The sequence below is a fragment of the Marmota flaviventris genome, chromosome 15 (assembly GCF_047511675.1).
Source record: "Marmota flaviventris isolate mMarFla1 chromosome 15, mMarFla1.hap1, whole genome shotgun sequence".
NCBI classification, from domain to species: domain Eukaryota; kingdom Metazoa; phylum Chordata; class Mammalia; order Rodentia; family Sciuridae; genus Marmota; species Marmota flaviventris.
In genome coordinates, this window is record NC_092512.1 from 28,910,892 (window position 1) to 28,930,346 (window position 19,455).

Sequence of the window (19,455 nt, forward strand, 5' to 3'; positions counted from 1 at the left end):
TAGCATATCATTTTGTTGAGCATACCTGATTATAAGGAAATAATAAAATGTTTCCATATGGTAATCTGTTTGGCTTAACATCTGTCGAGTCAAAAAGAACAGCTGGATTTTTCAGGGAATAACGACCACAGTAAGCGTCAGTTTCAGCTGTCTTCTGCCCTCTATTAATACGTTCCTATAAAAACAACATTTCAAATGAAAACATGATTTGTTTCTTGATTTTCTCCCACCATACCCAAACAATTGTTCAAAGTTCAATATTGTTTCTCAAATGACTCAAACTTGAAATATTCTCTCCTTTCCTGGAAGTTCTAAAGCTCCCCTCTGACCCATAAACTTGTATTTGTATTTAATTATTTCTCAAGTCCTTTTTATATTATGAACCGGTCAAGGATATTTATTCATTCCTTCTATGATTGTGTGTTCAGTGTTTACTATATGGCAGGTTTTTGTTTGCTTTTTGTTTAATTTTTAAAATTTAATTTTGTTTAATCACTTTCAAAATTTAAGTGATGAAGACAATATTCCTATATACAGGAGCCATTGGTTTAGAACAAAGGAATCAAGGATTATACAATGAAGGCTGAACAGAGGCATCAAGCCCACATGAAGGGATCAAGAAAACTGACTCAGAGCAAGTTACAAATGAGTTAAGACCAAAGTCATGAGGAGTTGTTCAATTGGAAAAAAGAGCCAGGGGGGCTTCAGAAGGAGAGTAAAATACATACAAAAAGCAGAGGTAGATAGGTAAGAGCCTGGTATTGGCAAATATAGGTAGGTAAAGCTGGGTTGAGCAAAGAAAGGAGTGCTGGGATGGTGATGGGAGATGCAGTAGGAAAGGAGTGAATATTAATTACTTCTGCGGCCCTCAGGGCCTCTAGTAACAAATTCAGATGTACATGTGTTTATTAAGGTGAGCAGGTTTCCCATTAAATAGAAAGGTTTTCCTATTTTTCCTCACTAATACATCTGCTCTTACAAAGTATAATATGATATATATTTTTAAGAATTCACAGTTACTTCTTGAGTGTTATAAATTAAATAATTTGACTATTTCCTTTTTATTCTTAAAATATTCACTTGGAACAAGTGCATATCTACCTGACATGCTAATTTTGCTCACTTTCTGTTGGTTAAGTAAATTTAACCAACAGAAAGTGAGCAAAATTAGCAAATTTGTGGGATGTAAATGAAGCTTTCACAAATGAATTATTTTAACATGTAAGAAGATGCTAGGATAGGCCTTACCAATAAATCTGTAACAAAATTGTTTTTACAATTTGACTTTGAATAATAACAGAATCAATGCTAGTTCAAAAAGGAAATAATAAAGCCCCAATATTTATATGAATACTTATTTGATCAATTTCAAGGTTAATGAAATATTTCATACCAGGTCAAAATCAGTTTCATAGTCTCTGAAGTATTTCACAACAAATCCTTCTTCAAAATGTGCAATTTGTGGTGGACATTTAGTGCTAACCATTTCTTCCACTGCTTCCTGAAACTAAATTAACAATATGTGCTGTAATAACTTCTTTTTCATGAAGTCTTAGAACATTAGTAGTTCTACTAATTAGTTCTAACAATGTTTTTATAATTCCTATGTTAGCCATAATTATGGGATAATTATCAAAATAATTTTAAGTTAATGTGTATTTTAGTGTCCAATAATTTTTCAAAGTTTTATTTTAGAATAAAATAGTTATATCCAACTGGCTACTATTAGCATGGTTATAAGTTAAATGTTTTAAAGAGAATGAGAAAGAAAACTTAAATCAATAATTAAACAGATTCTGAATAAAAGACTTCCCCAAATATCTCAAAATTAACCAAACAAACAAACTATATACTCTAATGCAATCCATTTTTCAAAAGAGGAGATGCATGTACTATAAGTCTATATTTCAGATTATTTAAAAATAATAAATAATACTGGAATATAAAGGAATTGGTACATTCATGAGTCCCTTATCATCTCTACATCTGTTGATCTGGCAAAGCACAAAAATAATTATTGTTTAGAAATGAGGGCCTGAGCCAGGCAGGCAGGGTAGCGCTCGCTTGTGATCCCAGCAGCTTGGGAGGCTGAGACAAGAGGATTGCAAATTCAATACCAGCTTCAGCAATTTAGTGAAGTCCTAGCAACTCTGCAAAACCAGTCTCAAAATAAAAAATAAAAATGGACTAAAGGTGTTACTCAGTGGTTAAGCACCTGTGGGTTCAATCCCTAATTCCAAAAAAAATATTGAGAGAGAATTAAGGACTCGAGACTGGAGATGTGGCTCAGTGGTAAAGTGCTTGCCTAACTGAGTAGGGCTTTGGGTTTGATGTCCAGCACTCCCATACACACACACACACACACACACACACACACACACACACACAAAACAACAAAGGATTAGGGGCTTGAGATAATGTATAATGTCTAATCATCAAACAAATTATGATTTAAATACAGGAAGGTAGTTGTCAAAATTCAGTAACCATAACATTCTTTCTCTAAGGAGAGCTTCCCCACATGCAGGTATATTAAGTCCTGTTGATACAAACCCAAGGACTCCCTTTTCCTTCCCTCTATCTTTGTGATGTCTCCTCCATTCTCCCCTCACTATGGATTGGCTCCAACCCACCATGCCAAGTAGGAGAATATATTACTACTCCTTAAACATTTCTTTATAGAAGATTGACATTTAGATAATTTTCTATGTAATAAAATAACAAGAGATTTAAACTTCATTATTAAGTTTTTTTACTATACTACATCTCTCAAGGATTTTCTGACTTTTACGTGATGACCAGTTGGATTTTGGATGAAGATGAATGCTGGCATGGGTAGAGGGACAGAGAGCCTGTACTCAAAAGCAAAACAAGGTTCTAATAACTTTGAGATACTTTGTCCAGAAAAAGGGTGCAGACTTTGTGCTCAATTGTCTCTGTGTCCCCTTAGACAAAAATGTTCATGATATATAAATCTTAGTAAGCTGATCAAATTCTAAATGATTTATGTGAATTTTGGAAGTAATGTCTCTTTCTCATTTGTCTATAAAGGTTCGGTGAACACCACCAGATGGTGCTGGGAAAATGCATGGTAGGAATATTCCTGGAGCATACTTCAACTTCTGATGACGCTGGAGTAAGAGGCACTGAGGCAATCCCATCCCAGTTCAATGTGAATGTCTCCAAACTGGGTTTCCCTTTGGTTTGTTCTATAATATCCAGTGTGACATTATTCCCTTCAAGTACTTCATAACCAAGCAGATCAAAGTCTCCTGAAATGAAGTACCAAACAATTTTAAGAGTTAATTAGTAACATACCAAATATCTATAACAGACATTCAAATAATGCCAAATTGTTTTTATTTGGAGTCCCATTAATTCAAAATAAGGATGAATAGGGGAAAAGAAGAGCAGATCCCCGCAATTGAGTAGATTTATTCATAGCAGAAATAGCAAAACAGTGAAGTGCTATCTACCAAAGTTCTTTATGACTTAAGAAGAAATATTGTAAGATAAACAGAGGGATACAACTGGGGATATGCAGTATAGATCAATGGGCAGGAGGATATTCCAAAAAAATATTTTAGTTCTATGTCAATATCATTATTTTAATGTAGAGGGCTTGACTGGGCTATTTTCTTTATGTATGAATAGGGCAAAAAGCTGATTTCCAAAAACCAGCCCAGACCTATGAGGCTTGGTCAGACAATGTCACTTTGAGAGAAACAAGACCTTGTCCTTGGAGGTTTCTCCTCTTTGGAAGGATACTATATTAGTTGAATCCCATTGACCTTCTTTATTGGGTAAAGGCTGACAATATATTCAGCCATGGTTTTAGTACCATATTTTTTAAGGTCACTGCTGAAGCCTCAAAATTTGTTTCTGATCTATAAACAGATCAATAAGAGTAGCTATATCCTCATTTTTATAGTATTTTGAACAACTAACTTTTTGAAATTTTTGGAGCTTCAATTCATATTAAACAAAATTCTTCATCTCCCATTCAACAATCAAATTAACAATTTCATAAAATAAGACAAACATTGAGGTAACATTCTACTTTCATGAATTGGAAAATAAACACACACACACCCCAGGGACCTACTTTATAAGCTTAGATACACCAAATAGCCAAATTGCTTACTAACTTTAACTGAAGACAGAATATCTACCTCAATATTGCCAAAAATGTCATGTATAAAACATTACTATGAGGGCTGGGGATGTGGCTCAAGTGGTAGCGCGCTTGCCTGGCATGCGTGCGGCCCGGGTTTGATCCTCAGCACCACATACAAAACAAAGATGTTGTGTCCGCCAATAACTAACTAAATAAATAAATATTAAAATTCTCTCTCTCTCTCTCTCGTTAAAAAATAAAATAAAACATTAATATGAGGTTAAAAGCTATTACTTGAAAATATTTTTAAAAGGTTGAGAGATCAGATAATTTTGCATTAAACCCAGGTGAATTGATTTTTTTTTAACAGCAGGACTCCTTAAGGATGTTAATATTCTAATGAGTTCTGTCAATTTTCAAGGAGTCTGATATGAAATGTTTCCCTTGTGAATTAGACCACATAATCCTTTCTTCAGGCAAGATTTGGTCAGACTAATGTCTCCTGAATAATATGGATTTACTTAAATTTTATTTTCAGAATTAATATTTTCACTGATTGTAAAAAGTATACTATATCAATGAATGCATTTGCAGTGCACACAGTGTATTTCTCCTGTATTGGAGTTGTATATTTCTTGAAATAAAACTAAAATTTAAATTAATATAGAAAAAAATGTACCATTTAATTTCCATTTCTCCTGCCATTGATCAAGGCTATGAATCTATTTTCCTCTATCATTTTATGGAACTTTTTTTTTTTTTTACCTTTCATAGTAGAGTTGCCCGGGGTGTCGTTTATTTCCTGGAGAAGCACAAAATGAAATACAAGCTTACCTCTAGTTGATACAAAGGTTATTGTGTAGATAAAGCCCTGGTGATTCCTTTTTCTTATTACTTGAACTGTGTCGGGTTTTATAGACCAGAGGTCATTCAAAGCTGATTGCATTAGGAAGCCAGAAGCATCAGCAGGTAACAAGACTTTTGGATGAATTAAAAAAGAAAAAAAAAAAAAGGCAGATGAATTGAAATCTTTCTGGCTTACAACAGACAAAGTATGTTTTGTACTTTTTTTAAAGCAGCCATACTCTGTAACATGTGAGTTATCACTTAGAGAAATTAAGCTCTGAAATTGATTTGTTCAATAGTTTGGCTTTTTAATTGGTTTGTGATATTTTTGAGACCAGGGATCATATTTTACTATTTAATATTCCCATAATAAGAAGTATGTATTTTGCAAACAGTGAGTACTCATTAATATTTATCAGTTGAAATAATTAACAGAAATAGCAAAAGAAATTTTTTTAGAATTTATTATCAAATATAGAAATCTTCTATTATTAACCAACAAATTAGTGTATCATAGGTCTATCTCTTAATTTGGGAAATTGAAAGATATGTTTATATCATTGTAAGGATAAATTTAATTTTTATTTTCTGAATTTATACCTGTGAGCCACAGAAACATAAAATCCTTATATGGATTTAGATATATGTATTTATAATTATCCTTATAAAAATGATGGTATATGCCATAAAGTTGTGTATATTTATGTCATTTTCTATCCCAATCTGAAGGCTTTTCTTCATGATTTATTTTTCTCCTTTGTCTAGCATATTATTAAAATGATAATTACCAAACAGTACCACAAGACTTAGAGTAAATCCTTTGTAGCTACATCTATATGTAAAAAGAAACAACATCACCCTAATTATTTATAACTTACTAGTTTTTTCCATGTTATAGATCAATCTGTATTGGTGAAATGAACATGAATTAGCTCCCACACATGGGCTGGTTACTGTGATCTTCTGGACTTCATTAGTTGCATTAGTTGTTTCCCAGTTTTCCAATGTTATAACCTATTTTCCAATTTGAAAAAACAAATCTTTAATATATGGGAAAATACACTCTGAAAGTATCATAATTCAGCTATTTAATGACTCTTTATTACTCCATTTTACTGCAAATGAGTAAATGATATTATAGACTATGTAAAAGCGGGTTTTATAATAAAGATATTCCAAGCCACAGCTCAGTAATTGTTGATAATTGCATTCTCCTAAAAAGCATCTTATCTCTTGAAATTAATAAGCAAAAGGAGCCTTTGGCTTTGGATATTTTCATATATTTTGTGGTATCAGTAATTCAATCCAGGGCCTCATGTACTAGGCAAGCACTCTATCACCCACAGCCCTAAGAATTTTATTTATTTATTTATTATTTATTTTTTTAGTTATACATGGACACAATAAATTTTGTTTGTTTATTTGTATGTGGTGCTAAGGATTGAACGCTGGCCAGTGCCTCCCATGTGTGAGGCTAGTGGGGTTATGAGCCATAACCCCAGCCCCACTGAGAATTATTTTTGATAAAGTGGATCTATCATCACAGCAAACCTGTACTTCCTGGATAATTGTTGACTGGGATTTGATAACTTGTTCTTCATTTATTGCATCTCCTGTTTGTTGTTCAGTATAGACATTTCTAAACTGGTATAGTCCAACATCAACAAAAGCACTCAATCTATACTCCTGCAGCAAGATTTCAATATAATATCTGGAAAACAAAATAACTAATGAATATTATATTTTTCCCCAGAATACTAGGCATGAAATTCTTTTTCAATGAATAAAACATCAACATCCACAAAATCTATTAAATGATTTATATTGTATAAAATCCACACTTATAGAATAATATATTAAAATATATAAAGTTGCATAGCAGTTTGTTTAAAATATAATGAATTATATAAGATATCTGAATTGTTTCCATTCCTGACCAATTCTTTTAGCTTTGTCAGTGACTATTGATTGAAGAAGATACTAACTCCTATCCTTAAGGACCTTAAAACAAAATATCAATGTAGATTATGATAATAATTATTAGGAATACAATACAGAGGACATACAGAAGTTAAATATTTTTATATAGTCAAGAAAATGACAAGCAGGCTTAGACATATTATATATTTTGCAACTAAGTGGTTGTATGTGTCAAGGATGAAAGCCTTTGCAAATACCATTCAAATTCAAATATTCCCTAAAGGTCCATGTGTTAAAGACTTGGTCACCAGCTTGTGACACCATTGGAGATGGTAGGACCTAAAGCATGTGAGACCTAATGGTATTCCCATGAAGTATATACTGTGACTCTGGCTCCTTTCCTTTTCCTCCCCCACCGCCCATATCCACCTCTCCCTCTCTCTCCCTCTCTCTCCCTCCCTCCCTCTCTCTCTCTCTATAGAGAGATCTCCATCCCTGTGGCCATGAGGTGAACAGCCTTTTTCCTGCATTCACTCCCTGCCATAATGTACCACATTCCCAAACAGGGACTAGCAACTTCTGAAACTATAAACCAAAAAAACTTTTCCTCCCTATAAGTTTATCATCTCAGGTATTTGTCCCAATTCCACTCTCACATTTCTGAAAGTTAGCTCCATTTATATCTTGGGGAATAAAATAGTGCCTCAGGAAATTTCTATTGGTTAGACTGACTACAGCCCTCTAACAAGACAGGTGGGATTCATACCTTATGTTTGGAATTCTTGACTCCAAAGAACTCCTGCCCATTGTCTAATTCTATCCAGAATAAGGCATTAACTGACTAGCTGTTAGAGATGAATGCAAAACTGCTGTGTCCTCATCTAAATCTCTAGAAATGCCACTATTATGAGATCACATCACCCAACAAATATTCTTGTTGTATATAAGGAATAAATATCCACAGTAGGAGGCTGAATGAGGGACATTTATCTTTCATCTAGGATGATGAAGCCCTAGATACTCCCCCTGATAGAATTGGTACTGGAGGATTACATCAGGATCTTGGCTGCCTTAGGAACCTGTTCACCAGCTCTTCAAACTCCAAGTAGCCAAAACTAATTAAGGAGCCAGACCTAAAGAAAGCATTAAATTCTGCATTCTTACTTTGAGCTTAAAATGTTAATTGGGCACTTTCTATGTGTAAGACAATAACTAAACATTTTGCATATATTATTTAATCTTCACAAAAGTCTCATAATAGATAGTATTCTCTTTCTTCAAATGAATAACAAATACCAAGAGAAACTTATGGATTTAATTTTTTTTTTAAATTAGTAACTGAGATAGCATTCAAAGTACAGCAAAGAACTAAATAGACACCTCTCAAAAGAAGAAATATGAATGGATGACAAATATGTAAAATGTTCAGTATCCCAAGCAACCAAGGAAATGCAAATCAAAACGATATAGAAATTTTTACCTCAGTCAAATTATAATGGCAATCATCAAGAATACAACTAATAATAAATGCTTGCAAGGATATGGGAGAAAATATATACTCATACATTGTTGGTGAAATTGCAAATTAGTATAACCACTGTGAAAAGCAGTATGGAGATTTTTCGAAAGACTAGGAATGGAGCCACCCTATGATCCAATTATCCCACTCCTTGGTTTTATCCTAAACTAAAATTTTAAAAGAACTATTTTTTTTTAAACCTGAAAATCTGAATACTATAGTGATAAACACTCATGAATGTTTATAGCAACACAATTCACGATAGCAAAGTTATGGAACCAGGCAAGGTACCCATCAGCAGATTAACAAATAAAGAATATGTGGTATATATACACAATGGAGTTTTACTCTGCCATAAGACAAATGAAATGATGGCATTTTCTGGAAAGTCAATGGAACTGGAGAACATCATTCAAAGTGAAATAAACCATACTCAGAAAGTCAAAGATTGGATGTTTTATTTCATATACAGAAGCTAGAGTCAAATAAAGGGGAAAAGTGTAGGGGAGAAATACGTGAAAATAGAAGGAGATCACTAAAGTAGAGGAAAAGATAGGGAGGGAGGAGGACACTAAAAGGGAGGAACTGTGGAATTAAATTGACTAAATTATGACATGTGGTATATGAATATGTCCTAATGAATTCCACCTTTATGTATATCTGCAAAGCAACAATTTACAAAAACTATAAATAAATAGAAGGAAGACCAGTAGAATAGAGGAAGGGGAACTAGGGGAAAGAAGGAGAGGTAGAAAAGAGGAAGTACTGGTGACTGAAAGTAGAGCAAATTAAATTCCATGAATGTTTAATTATGCCAAAATTAACCTTAATACTATGTATCACTATAATGCACTAGTTAAAATGCTTTTAAAAATTGACCAAAAAGATCTGTACTTAGATGAAATGATACCTGATATTCTGATATCTGCAGAATGAACTGGAAACATGAACTGACTTTGGACAGTCTCTGGGAAAATGAAAGTCTATTTCTTCATCCCTTGAATCTATGCTTGACCATTTGCTATGGTCAATGGGATAGAAGCAAATGTGTCAAAAACAAATATTTAAAAGTGTGTGTTTGATAGTAATTGCTATCATTATTGTTGGGAACCTATCCATCAACAAGACAAGCTTGGGTTAAGCTCCTGGAATATAAGAAATCATGTAGGATGAGACGCTCCCCATATCTCAGTGCCAATCATGCCATCTGAGATGTACAAATGGAATTTAGGTCATCCTAGATCATCAATCCCAAACTAAACAGGCCAGGAACAAATGAACTGTCCAGCCAATGACAAAATTGTGTGAAATAATAAACATTTATTATTTGAAGCCTTTAGGCTAGAGTGGTTTGCTATGTAGTAAAACTGAACAGATACATATGTTAAAACCAAGGCCAACATCATTCTACACAGAGAAAAAAACATTTCCTCTAAAAACTGGAATAAGACAGGAATGCCCTATTTTATCACTTCTACTCAACATAGTCCTTGAAACTGTAGCCTGAGCAAGTAGGCAATAGAAAAAAATTAAGGATACAAATAGGAAAAGAAGAGCTCAAACTATCCCTATTTGCCAAAATCATGATCCTATATTTCGAAGACCCAAAACACTTCACCAGAAAACTTGTAGAATTCATAAACAAACTCAGAAAAGTAGCAGGATATAAAATTGATACCCATAAAGCAATTGCATTCCTATACACCAATGATGAATCAGCTGAAAGAGAAATTAGGAAAATTCTCCCATTCACAGTAGCCTCAAAAAACAAAATACTTGGGAATAAATCTAATAGAAGAGGTGAAAGACCCACAGTGAAAACTACAGAACATTAAAGAAAGAAATTGAAGAAGACCTTAGGAGATAGAAAGACCTCCCATGTTCTTGGATAGGCAGAATTAATATTGTCAAAACGGCCATACTACCCAAAGCGCTATTGAGATTTAATGCAATTCCCATTAAATTCCAATATTGTTCTTCATAGAAATAGAAAAAGCAGTCATAAAATTTATTTGGAAAAACAGGAGGCTCAGAATAACCAAAGCAATCTTTAGCAAGAAAAGTGAGGCAGGAGGCATCACAATACCAGACATTAAATTATACTACGGAGTTACAGTAACAAATATACAACTGTATTGGCACCAAAGCAGGCAAGATGGCCAATGATAAAGAATAGAAGACACAGAGACAAATCCACATAAATACAGTTATCTCATACTAGACAAAGGCACCAAAAACATACATTGGAGAAAAGATAGCCTCTTCAAAAAATGGTTCTGGGAAAACTGGAAATATGTTGTAGAATAAAACTTAATCCCTATCTCTCACCCTTCACAAAACTCAACTGAAAGTGGGTCAAGGACATAGGCATTAGACCAGAAATTGTACACGTACCAGAAGAATGTATAGGCCCAACTCTTCATCTTGTTGGCCTAGGAACTGACTTCCTCAACAAAATTCTAAAGCTCAAGAAGTAAAATCAAGAATCAATAAATGGAACATTATCAAACTAAAAAGCTTTTTCACAGCAAATGAAACAATCCAAAGCATGAAGAGAGAGCCCACAGAATGAAAGAAAATCTTTGTCACTTGCACCTCTGACAGAGGATTAATCTCCAGGATATATAAAGAACTCAAAAAGTTTAACCCAAAAAACCCAAATTACTCAATAAATGGGCAAAGGAATTGAAAAGGCACTTCACAGAAGAATAAATACAAACAGTCAACAAACATGAAAAATTGTTCAACATCTCTAAAAATTACAGAAATGAAAATTAAAACTATATTGAGATTTTATCTCATTCCAGTCAGAAGGGCAACAATCAAGAATGTAATCAACAAATAATATTGGTGAGGATGTGGGGGAAAGGGTACACTTATATGTTGCTGGTAGGATTGCAAATTGATGCAAGCAGTCTGGAAAATAGTATCGAGATTCCTCAAAAATTAAGAATGGAAGCATTATTTGACCTGTTTATACCATTCCTTGGTATATATTCAAAGGAGTTAGAGTTAAAATAAGCATACTACAGTGACACAGCCACATCAATGTTTATAGCAGCTCAACTCACAATAGCTAAGCTATAGAACCAACCTTGGTGCCCATCAACAGATGAATGGATAAAGAAAATGTGGTATATATGCACAACAGAAATTACCTGGCCCTTAAAAAAATGACCTCATGATTTTTGCTGGTAAATGATGGATCTGGAGACTATCATGCTAAGTGAAATAAGCCAATCCCCCAAACCAAAGGTCAAGTGTTCTCTCTGATATGTAGATTCTAACACACAGCAATGGGGGTAAGATAAGAGTAGAAGTTCAGCTGATTAGACAAAGGGGAATGAAGGGAAGGGCAGGGAATAAGGAATAGGAAAGAGTGGAATAAATAAATCTGATATAACATTCCTATGTTCATATATGAATACACCAACAGTGAAACTCCACATTATGTACAACCCACAAGAATGAGATTTTAATTAAAATAAGTTATATTCCATGTAGGTATAATATGTCAAAATATACTCTACTGCATGTATATCTAAAAGGAACAAATTTAAAAAATTTAAAAACCTAACACATACAAATAGTAAATAAAAAATGATATTAACACATCTTTTGACGTTCTCTATGGAACATACTCATTTTGAATATATCATGTCTCTTATCTTCCTGTTTTCTAGGAATCCTGAATAGCATTTTGAATGTGATTATCTGCTATTTGAATAATACTTTCATTTGCTTTCTGGAGTTGACCTTTCAATACTAGATTTCATGTTCCTTATGAGGAGGGATTTTATTTAATATTGTTTGTATTAGATTTCAAGTGCCTGTTCCAGGGCCTGGGATAAATCAGCAAATAATAAATATATATTAGAAGTGTTACCAGTTCATGGGATTTTGTGGTTTTTTTCCCTAGCAACATTCAAGTGCTCAGACATTGGAACAAAGACACTAGAGAATTGGAGTGAATGAAAAGTCCTGAAAAGAATGAAAATCAGGATTAAGTAAATTTCACAAAATTATAGTTTCTACAACAAGGTTAAATTAAATTTCAAATGTACCTGGTTAGCTAAATGTCAGTATTCCTGAAGATATAGAAGCAAACTTTAATAAAATTATAAAGAATGACCAATTGTAAATTCAAGCAATTAACTATCATGCCCACCAATGAAAACAAATTAAAAGATTTTAAAATATGAGCTTACATTTTTAAAATATCAAACAATCACTTTATGGCAAGAAAAACACCTTACTCTTTTCCTTTCTGAAGATGAATATCATCTGATCTTTGCGTTGGACTGGAAAAATAACTGTTGGCATTGGCAGAATGATATGCAATCCTCACCTTATCCCAGAAAAGCAGAGAATAAAAAGACAATTTTTAATATTTTAAACATCTAATTATTTTTATCAGTACTGTAATCCTGATGCTATTCTTCTAAGATCCGTTATCCCTGACAACATAGAGTTTTTAAAAATTATGCAAGCTCACTTCATCACTTTACCCTTCACTCACACCAACTCCACTCTACTGAGTATACTGCACAGATCATGGCTTTCCATAATTAGCACTGCAATGGACAATAAGAGAAAACATACTGGTAGAATGTGTTATTATTAATCATTCTTTTGCTCTGTGGAGAACTTTCAAAGATTTGATACAAATTATAAAGTTAGAGGTAGCCCTGAAAGATACCAAAGATTGTTGAATGGTTCTTCGTAGTACAGAGAGAGGACTTTGGGCTTCCCACTAATGTCATCTTTGGAGTAAAAATGCCAAGAAACTATGGCAAACTGGAATTCATAAATTACAAAAGCAATTTAAAGTTATATAAACCCATTTGTGAAGAAATCTTGCCATATAAATTGCATCATAAAATATGATTTTGATTTGATTGGTCAGTTTCACACTTGTGAAACTATCCTTTGAAACCCTCCTGTCCTGAGGTACTATGACAAAATACAAAATAAACTAATGACTATAGATGTCTAATAAAGTTTTAATTGTGGTCATAAAAAATCAGAAGGAAGTTTTTAACTTATTAGTAGGAGGGTATTTGACTAACTTAATAAGCCCATGTAATAACGTACTATTCAGTCATTAAAAAATGATGATCAAATTTTGTATTTAATACTATGTGACAAAAGATGACACTAATCTTTTATGATCCTTTATATAAAAAATAAAATAGAGGTTAAAAAGAAAAGACAGACTTCCATCTCATAACCAAGTAAATGTAGAGTAGTGAAACTTTTTCATTGTTTTTCTGTATCCTTTATTGTGGCTATAATTCTTTCATAATAAAAGAAATCTTTCAAATGTATAAAGTAAGTGTATGCATTTTTTCCTTTGCAGAGAAAAGTTACACATGAGACATAATTTTCTTTTAAGCTATGGGTTTTCTACAAGTTTGTATCATGTGTTAAAATAGCAAAGAAACTGATCACATGAAATAATTTCTCATAAATTCTTTAATATATTCATTGATTTTTTACTTAGAATAAGTGAGATACATACGAAGATCATCACGCTATTTTTATAATATCAAGTAGTGTTTTGCAGTCTCCCTACCTTATCTTCTGGAAGTCCAGTCTGGCTGAAATAAATGGCATAACGGTCATCACCTTTGATGTAGAATCTATAAACATCAGAATCTGGAGCCACCAAAAATCCACTGAAGCGTGCAACAAATGTATCTTGTTCCATGGGCCAGGCATAGGAAGCTGAGTCTACCCAACTGGCACCCATATACCCTGGCGTTTTTTCATTATATCCAAGTATCTCTTCAAGATGTACTGGTCGGCTGTTATTCCATACCTCAAGTTTTAGACCTCTCCCACCTAAATATAATGAAACAAAAGAAGCCATTCATCAAAGTCATGATGCAATGTCTCAATGGCCTTATATTTGAGTGGTGATTATAGATGTCCTATGTCAATTAACATTTTTAGATCATGTGTGAAACTAAATCAATTATATGTATCCCTACATGTACTTGTTCCCAGAGGACAGAGTGCAATTAGGGCAATCTACAATTTATTTATTATTATTATATTTATCTGAGCCTCCATTACCACACATGTTAGAAGTGAATAATAATATTATTTGAATGGTTTCCATTGGGGATTTTATATGCTATATATGTAAAATATCTGGCACTAAATAGAACTTTACATAAAGATAATGATACATAATAATTAGTTACTTATGCTATAACTAATGTTGCTTCATATAGTGAAGTCTCAAAACTTCATAATCCAAACCATTTGATTACAAAATATTTGACTTGTTTATTCTAAATGGCTTACAAAGCCATTAATCAAGGAAAATAGATTGTTAGCTTTAAGATATTGCTTAGCATTTGTTTTTCTGGGTTTTTTTTTTCTTCTTTTTTAAACATTGCTTTTGTGCTAAGATTTCATCCTGTCTTGGATAGAATCAGAGAATACTCTCAATAAAACGTAACTACACTTGCCAGTACATATGAAGTTTTTCTTAATCAGAAATTTGCTATCACATCTTTTTCTTTTTTCCTTAAAATGCAAAACTGTTGTGCTCATGCCTTCTTTCAGCAGCCTTAAGCCTGCCTGAATCTGGAAAATAATGACTACTTCTGTTCAGCTGCATTTGGATATGTTACAAATGAAGAAAAGATTGAACACATCAGCCTCCTATAGCACCAGCATTTCCTGACACGTACAACTTTCTCTAAAGTTACCAATTACAAATATCAAAATTATCTTTTTAAACTGGTGAGACTTTTTTCAAATATTTGAAACAAAGAAGTTTAAGAGTTTGGCAAACAGAATTTATTAGGCTCCAAATACCAACAATGACACAACTGTAAATAGATTTCAATGTGTGCGCAGGATAAGAGACACTTGCCCCACTCAAACACTGGCAGGCACTCCACTGGAATTGTGTAGCTGGGAAGGCCATGTACTGGAAGGGGAAAGTCTGAAAAGAACTTCGAATGACATTTCTTTCATGGTTTGTTTTCATTCTCAAACCATTCTAAAAAAGTAAGGATTTAACCCCTGCCTTTTTTTTTCAACCAGGAAAAGGCATTTTAAATATTTTCATAAAGACTATGAAATAAAGGTACAATTATACTCTATCAATAGAGAAATGCTCTTCTAGTAGGGTGTCAGGAGACCAGGCTGAGTTTATCTCCACAGATGCAGCTTTAATGCAGCTATTTTAATACAAATGTCTCCTAATACAGAAAATATAATTTAAAACTCACATTTATTATAATTTTCACCACAAATTCTAAAAAAGTTCAAATAATATTTTTGACTAATGCTATGTGTTAATAATATTCCTTTATTGCAAACATAGAAATTGTTATTCTCTCTTATGATAACTTACCTGGATATACAGTTTTGAGAATAGGAGGTTTGGGGGGTGTCTTGCAATATATACTATTTTCTGTGACATTCAGAATACCACAGGTTTGACCTATACAGAAGCAAAATGTAGAACTGTTACAAATGAAGCTTTATAATGAATATCACATCAGCCTATCTTGAATTATTTTTTCAATTAAAATCAAAGTTGCATAAGCAAGTGACAAAATTGGGGCCCTTTATTGCATTTAAATATTCTACATGAAACCTTATCATTGGCTTAATAATAAGTATCATTAATTGTTATACTTCCATAAATGGAAATTTTTTCTGGTAAAATATTGCAAGTCTGAGTTAGAAAATTCCAGTTTCTGAGAAAAAATATGAAAAACTAGATAAAACTGTATCTTTGTAAAAGTGAAGACTTGTTTTGTTTCTCAAAGTTGCAGAATGCTCATGATATCCAGAATTTAAGGTGACCCCAGACATCTTAAGTAGGAAAAATGGTGGTTTAGTCCAAGTTCTTAAAATTAAAACAACAGGGACAATAATTTTGAAATGGTATTTTAACAGAAAAACTGTGTCCCAAATGGACAAGGGTCTAAAGAGAAAAAATTATAACTTCTACATAAACATAATTAGACTTGATAGAAGAGTCTCTTTTAAGATCTCTGTGTTTGCCTCATGAGGGTCAGCCCTCAGTATTTACTAGAGTTAACAAACATAAGGACAAGAAAAATGGAGAGAGATACCTTTGCCAGTTTCTGTTTGGTGGCCTGGAAAATGTAAACTTTTAATGCTTTCACTATTTGAATGGCTTATGGATGCAAGACAATTAAAATAGGAAATTGTGAATTCAAATAATATATTAAACCCACAGTCCATTTTACTGGAAGCACAGGAAACATTCCTATAAGGATCATTATCTTTAAAAAATTATCAATGATTCCAAATCTCAATATGGTTGCCTTATTAATGGCAATGATATAGAATAGAAATCTGACATCCTTTTGGCACATCAACTGTATCCTAATCAAAATAGACACAATATCAGATAAGAAAGCATATTATATAAATTACAAGTATTTTATACCCTGATTTTAATATTGAAAATATAAAATCTGATCCAAATAATATGTTATATGAATGTCAAAAATCTTATGTTTTAACAGTTGGGCAGGTGATCAACAAGGATTCATGTGGGCTAGAAAGCTATTGTACATATATTAGAAGTTGTTTTATATCTGTTTCTCTTCTCTTCTGAAATCACATTTTGGCAGACTCATAGGAAGATTCCTTAAAAGGTAGAAGATACCCCAGCAAGGGGGCTGTGAGAAGAAAAATGTACGTACCCAGTTACAAGAGTGAGTATCCTGTCCTCTACGTATCAAGAAAGTGATGTCCTATGACTCAATGGAAAGAGTACCACTATGACATTCATCCCAACCTCCCTTTTCAGCTACATGGTTCACTATCTCTACATAGATCCAGAACAGACACATAAAAGTGACCCATACCTAGAGAACCAAGCCCTATTTATGCTTTTTCCAAGGCCTGTATCATGCCAAACTACTAATGCACAGTATATGAAAAAGTAAGAGCAGAATATGCCAAAATGCTAATTAAATTCCATCATAATTAAATAACTTTTTGGAAGTAACAGAAGTTCAAGGGGATTTAAGAGCTTATTAAATAGAGAATGGGTGTGTTCTTAACTGTGGTGGGGAATTTGTGGATGGCAGTGACGATGCTGCCACAAATGCCTGTTGGTGACTCTTAGAGATAAAGTGTCCACTAAGGGCTGCAAGGAGTGGCCCTCATGGAAAAATAGCAGAAGGAAGAGCATGGAGCCCAGAACAAAATGCTGCGTGAATATCCCCAGCTTTAAATGAATGACAACAGAGAAAAGACTATTATTTTTCTTACAAATTAAACAAGAATAGGCAGAATTTATTCCTATAAGTTAGTATATTAAGCATCATGAAAAATACCTCCAACTAGAACTTTCACTGGGAGATCCGTTTGATCAAAGAATCTCCCACTTATTGTTAGTGTGGTGCCACCTCCAGTGCTTCCTTTTGAAGGTGAAACTGTAGTGACCTCTGGGGGGAAAAATCACATAAAATATCACATGTCAGGAATATCAGGCATCATCCCAAATGCTTCATTTAAAAAGAAAATTCTGAATTACCTAGTCACAGCACGTAATTTAGTGTAGGTAGTGGATTACTAATTAAGTGAATTAAGTGTTTCATTATTTTGTCTCTGATGCAGTCCTGCAAAGAGGATAATAAACATGGCTTTCACTGAAACTGACATTCAATGGGTGACTGGGCTTTAATGGTGACTAGTACTAAAGAAATGAGTATCAGGAGACCAGGTGAGTAAGGAAAAACTGAGCTGAGTATAGATATTTAGCTCCAAAAGAAAACCCAGGCAGGGTACAGTGGTGCATGCATGTAATCCCAATGGCCTGGGAGGCTGAGGCAGGGTTAGGGTTAGGGTTAGGGTATCTGGAGTTCAAAGCCAGCCTCAGCAATTTAGCAAGGTGCTAAGCAACTCTGTGAGACCCTGTCTCTAAATAAAATATAAAAAAGGCTGGAGATGTGGCTAAGTGATTAAGTACCCCTGAGTTCAATCCCCAGTACCAAAAAAAGAAAAAGAAAAACACAGAAAGGCAAGTCAAACGCTTTCTCTTCCATAGGCTCTTGAAGAATACATCTATGTTTAAGGACTAACATTTTATATTTATGTTTTTTCATATAGTAATACATTTAACTATGATTAGACGTTTTGTGGCTTTGTACATAAAAGCTTTAGGTATGTTGGTAAAATAACCCAGTACATGACAGACAGCAAATTCTTACTAAATATTTTCTTATTAATGACTTCAAAGTTTTATGCATTATATTAATTTTAAATAAATTTCTAGGAAAAATCAAGATATTTCACATTTGATTGATTCTAAAACATACATTTTTTTCACACTTTAGTATTTGTAAAATTCAAACATATCTCTCCATCACTCCTGACTGGGTATGGTTCTTGCGGGAGGGTTTGTGCTTCCTTCTGCCGCTCTACTAGGGAGACTATCAACCTGAGACTTCTTGAAAATAATTAAATTAAATTAAACTAAAATCTTCTTGAGAATTATTTTGGATCACACTGACAGCACAAATCTGAGTACTGGTTTGTGGTTTAAATTAACAGGAAAACTTTTTTCTCCTCTTTCACCAACAACTAAAGTTGAGATATGAAAGTTTTTGTGCTGTCTCTGTTAGTGTGACAAGTTCATTTTTTCATCTTACACAAAGAATGTAGTTTTGGGTGTCCTAATTTAATGTCAGCCTGCTTTTAGATTCTCCATATTAGGTATTTTTCCTTTCCTAGCAGTACATAAAATAATATAGTATACCTTAAAGTGATTATTACCTTTGATTTAATAAAATGAAGCATAATTACTTCTTTCCATACACATATACAGAATGAGAGAATTGTCACATACCTGCATATGTTTGAAACATTGAAATTTTATTCAGAGAGGAAACAAAATATGCCATTTTCTGTGGGAAACTCCTGTTTAAAAAAAAAGGTAAAATTTCCAGCTTTAAAAAATGACCTTTATTTTAGGATTTTTTTAAAACTATAGCTATAGAGATCATCAAATGCCTTGCAAAGGAATGCGTTGAAACTTTTGGAG

At 33.2% G+C, this 19,455-nt stretch overlaps 1 protein-coding gene across 1 annotated transcript in view; it reads right to left on the reverse strand.

Moving 5' to 3' along the window:
* Positions 1-19,455, reverse strand: part of Pkhd1l1 (PKHD1 like 1) — a 140,432-nt gene that overhangs the window by 97,942 nt on the left and 23,035 nt on the right. Inside the window, exons 10-20 of the mRNA XM_027948491.2 lie at positions 19,261-19,331; positions 17,747-17,857; positions 15,778-15,867; positions 13,978-14,246; positions 12,659-12,750; positions 6,515-6,674; positions 5,842-5,977; positions 4,952-5,095; positions 3,115-3,272; positions 1,394-1,507; positions 26-175 (exon numbers count right to left, since the gene is read on the reverse strand). Of these exons, the coding sequence (XP_027804292.2) occupies positions 26-175; positions 1,394-1,507; positions 3,115-3,272; positions 4,952-5,095; positions 5,842-5,977; positions 6,515-6,674; positions 12,659-12,750; positions 13,978-14,246; positions 15,778-15,867; positions 17,747-17,857; positions 19,261-19,331 (1,495 nt within the window). The remainder of the gene's footprint in view (positions 1-25; positions 176-1,393; positions 1,508-3,114; positions 3,273-4,951; positions 5,096-5,841; positions 5,978-6,514; positions 6,675-12,658; positions 12,751-13,977; positions 14,247-15,777; positions 15,868-17,746; positions 17,858-19,260; positions 19,332-19,455) is intronic.